The sequence below is a fragment of the Opisthorchis viverrini genome, assembly GCF_000715545.1.
Source record: "Opisthorchis viverrini unplaced genomic scaffold opera_v5_436, whole genome shotgun sequence".
Classification (NCBI taxonomy): domain Eukaryota; kingdom Metazoa; phylum Platyhelminthes; class Trematoda; order Opisthorchiida; family Opisthorchiidae; genus Opisthorchis; species Opisthorchis viverrini.
The window spans coordinates 1,017-7,524 of record NW_008752099.1 but is presented as its reverse complement, the minus strand read 5'-3'; the positions used below and the strand labels follow the sequence as shown (position 1 = coordinate 7,524).

The 6,508-nt window shown below is 44.7% G+C and overlaps 1 protein-coding gene across 1 annotated transcript; it reads left to right on the top strand.

Moving 5' to 3' along the window:
- Nucleotides 1-1,278: 1,278 nt before the first annotated feature.
- On the top strand, nt 1,279-3,786 carry T265_11041 (hypothetical protein; the record flags this gene model as incomplete). Its single annotated transcript, XM_009177585.1, has 1 exon — nt 1,279-3,786. One exon carries the CDS (start codon nt 1,279-1,281, stop codon nt 3,784-3,786), a length of 2,508 nt encoding a protein of 835 aa, XP_009175849.1.
- Between the last annotated feature and the right edge of the window lie 2,722 nt (nt 3,787-6,508).

The window sequence follows — 6,508 nt, the reverse complement described above, 5'->3', positions numbered from 1 at the left end:
ATTGATTCACGTCCCTGGAAAAGAGAGGAACAGATGTTGCTAATGTTGCCGCAGATGAATATTTACGAATTTACTTACGATTCTTGTCTAGCGATTTTGACTCTCGTGAATTCAACGTGGTTTCACTAATTATCTAGATGTTATGTTTTTTTATCGGTATAACTAGGCTGCCTGCGTAATCTCAGGGGGCAGTTCTACAGATGATGGATATATCGAAATTGAACGTCCGATCAGTGTGCTTTCACTTGGGGGAATACGGATAAAATGGATAAAATGGCTTGGAATCTGTCTTTCTTGATATGTGTTAGATCGACAACCGCAATCGAATGAGCATACCTCTGATTGAACTCTGTGTAGGATGGTTAAGGCACAATCCTCACAATTCGAAGTTCCATGATTAGAACTCAACAACGTATTTTCAACTGGCTGGTTTTCGGTCTTGTATTACCTCTGCCTTTGTGGTTCTTTTTGGCTTTCGTGACGGTGGACGATTTCGCATCCCGAAGTGCGGATTTTAAAGGGGCTCTGCTAGTCACGCAAGTCAGGGTGGTGTGGCCAACCACTTTCCTCTTGACTTTTCACGGAGAACTGGAGTTTGCCGTTTAACGGTCTTGCTGACGATAAAACATTGCAAAAATAACAAATATTTGGGATTTCAAATACTCGTCAACCTGATTCCAATTTTGATATCGACAACGGACAGTGGTCGACCCAAACACGGCATTAGAGTGGGTCATATGACGTGCCACGTGACCAAAAACGCATGAGACATGCGTTTAAAAGAAAATCAATATACATTACAACGTGCACCTGACTGTAGCCATCCATCACGTACTGTCATGATAGTGTCAGAGTAGAAAAGAGCACCGACACATGGGCAACAAGGTCACCACTAGTCAGACACGTTCGTACTGGAAGATAGGAGAAGAACAAAACAACGGTCAAACGGTAAATCTGACGGAAAATTCTGATCAAAAACACGAAACACGTCCTGTCATTTGCCGAAACAAGTGTACATCATTCACTGAGTCACACAATCCAAATCGAGCTCCAAACCACGCAGAACAAAATTACCCATCGCGTCCCGGTTTAAAAATTGTTCAAGAACCTGATTTTCCGAACCTGAAAGTCAGGGTGTCAGAGTCATTGCAACACTTAAATAAAGCCTGCTCCAGGAGATATGTCAGCACGCCAAGCATTAATTTCAGTCATTCAGCAGTCAGCGTCAGCAGACACAGACTGTCCGGCAGAATCTCAAAGCCATTCAAATCTACAACAATGGACAACAGTCATCCTTCTTCGCACCAGAAAACGAGGCCCTTTCTGTCTATCTCCCACACGCGCCTGAGTCTTTCAACATCAGAAATTGCACAAGCCGGTTGTAAAGGTGATGACAATGGAGGTGAGGAAAAGCAACCTGGAGCAGAGGGACATTCCAAACATAGTGATGACAGAGGTTCGGACAATACGGTTCTAGATGTCCGCTTCTCACGCAACAATACGAAAATACAAACGAGCTCCAGAGCTAACCAACCAAATTTTCTCCAGTCAATTTTGCGATCAAGACGCAAGGACGATTGCAGATCCAGGAAAGAATCCCCCATCAAGTTTTCGACCAACGAACACGGTGATCAGATGGATAACAGTGTGAAAACGAATGAAGATTCTTCTGTAACAACGACAGATCAGGCTGATCACGCAGATCGCCTTCTGTCGCCCACTCCTCCCCTATTGATTAGGAACTTGGAAAACAGGCGCTGTAAGGAAAAACTGAACCAAGAAGAAATCCAGCCGCTAAACTTATTTATTGAGAATTTGAAATCAGACTTGAATAGACACAAGCAGCGTCAGTTGCAGCTACAGCTTGAGTTGCAATATTGCACACAACACAACCAAGAATTGGAGTCAAAGTTGGCCATCGCAAGATCCACTGGTTTGAAGCTCGAGGCGACCAACGGTCGCTTTATTGCTGAATCTATGAAACACAAATATCTGAAGACGGAATCGCGACAACTGACAGCAGAACTGACCCGTAGGAGGATGGTGCTTGAGGCTAAGGAGACCGAGAAACGTGAACTTATGCAAGATTTCGAAAGGCTACAAAGTATCAAATCTCACTGTGAACGACAGTGTCAAGAAGCCGTACTAGAATCCAATATCACCGCTCAACAACTTAAAGATGTACGAGAAAAGTGTCAAACAATGGAATTTTTCAAAGATGACAAGTCACAAGTACGTAAAATGATGTACAATCTACAAAATGCATTAGGGCGCGTGCGGGTTTTCGCTTCCTTGAAACCCACTGTTCATGAGTCGTGTATTCAGTTTTTATCATCATCCAAGATACTATTCCATCTTCCGGCGAGAGAGCAGCAAAACAAATCCAAAAGTCGCGGATTTGATGAAGTTCCCGTACTTTGCAAACTGTCCCACGTTATGCCACCTGGAAGTTGTTCTCCGCTGGAACTATACAATGAGGTGAGTACCACCATAGATGGCGTGGTAGACGGACTGAATGCTTGTTTCACAACAGTTGGACCTAAAAACTCAGGAAAAAGTATGACCCTATTCGGAGAACCCGTAAGTTGCGTGAGACCAAACAATTCATCGTCTCGCATCAAAGGCGCGTCCTCGTTTCGACAACGTCAATCGCAATTTCACCAACTGTTCAGCACGACGACAAATGCTACTAGCTTCACGGAGTTATTCCGTTCCAACGAGTTTGCATCACTCTATGGATTTCTTGGACTTTGTTTAGTACATCTGTTACAAGATATCAATATAAAAACCATCATTGATACTACAGCTACCGTCTGTCAGCAGTCGGTCTATCGGGAATACAAAATAAGCCTAGCGACGATATTGGTACCGCTGGATTCGGAACAACCTGAGTTCGATTTGCTGGCCAACCAGCCTGTGAATTTCACCAAATCAAGCCTGCTAACCGAAACCCATACGGATCCAACTTTGTTCTTGTTAGAGCTAGAACACCAAGAAATCGCCAGTCTGGTAGATGTGGTACAAGTATGTGAACTAATACAACGTCGTATTCGCCATGGCCTTCTCGCCCGTGGACGAAGGAACTCGGCACCGGTTGACATGGCCCATAAAATAGTTCTGGTAAAAGTACAAACGCGTTCGAACATACCTGTTACCGAGCGTATTTTCAACACCGGCGGACTGTTATTACTCATTGATACAGTTGGTTTACAGGATGAGTTGAAAGGTCACACTGTGCCTGGTTGGGAAAATAAGCCATGCATATCGATCCAAGCGTGGAGGGATGTGGCTGCCCTGATACAAGCGATGCGTCTCAAGCCGAAACCCCATAACTTTGAACGCACTCGTTTATTACGTCTCATAAAACCTGGTCTGTTGTCATGGGACAAACCGAGACTACAAACGAACAGCACCACGGCATGCTCCGTTCTACTTCATCTACCATGTGATGCATCGCAGGCTTACCTTACAATGCAATGCCTTCGGCTTGGTATGTGGGCCATGCATTTGGACCGAGAGAGAGCGGCCTCTCACTGTCGGACATGCCATAGCACCAGTGAACAAGATGTTCCGGGCAGCAATGAATGTGGACAGTCGGGCTGCACATGGATGATTGGTACAGTCGGTCAGAGCCAATCTGCCAATCCTACTCGCATTCGCTCGTCGAATATCCATAGAACAAATTCCCTTTTGGGTTGGCAAAATAGAACCCATTCCAGTACGATTACGGCACAAAACCTGAGCAAATCCACAGTTGGTTTACAAAGAACCTGTTCTCTGGGATAATTCGGAAGTTATCTCAAAACAGCAGCCCAAAATAGTGTTGAACAGACCACCCTCTGACTGCGTTCACAATATGCTCCCGAAACTGAGAAATTCATTAATCACGTGTTTCGATTGCACCTGTGTGATTACTTTCCACCAAGTGAGAAAAACCAAACGTTTTGTGTCAACAGTGAAAAAAAGTATCATCACAATGGCAGTTGTTCCCATCAACACGTCATGTGAACTAAGTAATGACATTTTTTAAAACAGCTGTCATGATCACTGTGTCAAGTTTCTCTCCCAACCAATCGTCAATCATTCTTGGTAATTCAGTCTAAAACAGTGAAACCTTTGACATTCACACATTAGAAAGACATCACAGATCAGATAAAACTGAGTGTCAGGCTACACGGGATTTATGGACCTATACTAACCCAGTGACTGCAATGCCTAGTTCGTCTGCAGTTCTGGTCGTGCGCATGCATACCGAACTATAAAACTGAGAATTCCGGAACTCATACGTGTCCACGACACGGCGAAATGTCGGGGTTTTTAAATAAAAACATTTCTCAGTATCCTGGTTGACCGGAATCGCTTGCAAACACCAGCGTAGAGTTTCTCCGTCTAACTCCGTCTAACTTTCTCCGGATAACTATGTCAGTGCATCGCTATCTTGTTGTGCTGCATAAGAATTCATGAGCAAAGCACAATGAATGTAGCCATCATCATCATCATTGCGAGCTGTAATATCCGCGTACTTGCCGCACGGTGGTTGTAGCTGCCAGAGTTTCGTTCACCGATGATCTGGGGAGGTGAGGTAGGTACCTGCGCACTGGAGGCGGGAGATGAAAAATCAATGCGTAAATACAGCACTGTAGGTGGACTATTAAGTGGGGGGGAGGGGGTGGACAGGGATCAACCCTTGACTTAGCAGAGGATTATGAAGGAGATCACGAAACGCTTGGGTGCTGTCGGTGCTACTCGCCTTCCAGGATGGGGACCACGTGATCCTCACTGCGCCTGGTTGGAGACACTACACGATATGGCTGCCAACCGATGTCAGTGACAATCTTGTTGTCAGTTTCTATCCAGATCGCCGGAGTGAGTGTCTAGAGGTATATGCACCTCGGAATGATTGTGGTAAGCCAGCACTATGTCCGTTTTCCGTCCAACTTTACTCTTTTGTTTACAATAAGGCATAGTTAAATCATGGTTGTACGGCAGTGAAGCCTCGGTGTTGAACACTGATGTCATGCTGTCGATGACGATGATACACGACACGCGTTTACGCCAACATGCCACAAAGATAGAAAGTTTAAAGTTTGTGGAATTCGAACTGAGGTATTTCCATAAGACTCGCTTTCCCCCTGAAAAATGCATGGTTGCGGCCGATCGGTGGAAGGCTCGATAAATCGAGTTATGTTTCCCGAGAGCGAGCCTCATTCATTTGGATTACTTATCTCGATGAAGTCCCTCTCCGACGCATTAAGTCTTGAGCTTTCATAACAAGGGCTATGGAACAGATCACAGTGAGCCAGTCGCATTCTCCAAGAAAGGTCAACAGATGACTGCGTCTTGCCACCTAAGTGCACTTTACTTTTCACATCATATTTGGTGAAACGCAGGCGGTTCCAACGCCACGTTCAAAATGCGAGCTCTCCAACGCTACTTAAATAAGCCGATGTGAACCCAACACACTGTCCATCAAGCTAGTCGCTATACGCATCTCGGCCTCAAAAGATAATCCAGAATGGAAAGACCTCAAAAAACCTACGATTACGGTAGCAGACGTCTGAACAAGACACTCGACTTCTGTCGGTCCGAATCAACAGCTCTGTAGGTCCTTTTGTTTTGATAACCCGAATGTAGCGCTTGCAAATTCTCGCTTTGCATGATATGGTGGCATCAAACGGAAACGTTCAACCGGGTGGCATGACTCAAAATCGCATTACTTACTTTGGCAGCGTTTGGTCGAGGTATATATTCGATATCGTTTGCTTTGCACCAGTACTCACAAATCATGGCAGAATGTTACCCAGCCTGATAAGACTGGAGAATGCATTTAGCGATTCGGGAAGCCAAATCAAACCACCGGGCATATGTTCAACTCCTTGTGGAATAATGCAACCGACGATGAGCACATAAATCGTGTACTCTTGGATTCTGCAGTTACTCAGGCTTATTTGAGGAAACTACCAATCAGAGCCGAGTAGATGTTACAGTCGTGCATCACGTGACCTTGAAGGCGTTAGCCACGTGGTCACGTGTTCGATCAATCTTCCCCAAAACTAATTCACTAATAACGAGAAAATCACTACACTTCAGCCAAGCTTCCCAAAATCAGACCACAGTGTCATTGTCTTGGAATAACTCGGTAACGTCTTGGGCGGTAGAATGCTCCGAGATCTCGATCAACCTTGCCATTTGTAACCCAATCAGTCCACTACATTCAGAGGCTGGTGACAATCTGTCTGGTGATGTGCAGTAAAAGAGTTCACCAGCATGCGTCCACGAGATTTTCCTTCAGATACTATGATATTCAGCAAATTTCCCAGACTGGTGGTTGTGTTCTTAGGTTCATCAAGCAGGTGAGTTCTAGTACGCAGGTAACTAAGGATCAACTGGGTCTTATCAATGCTAAGCTAGATAAAAAAATGTTACCGTATTCCGATGAATTTATTTGCATTGATGGTCTAACCAAAAAAGGTAAACCAAACGCCAGATCTTAAAAAGCTATATATAT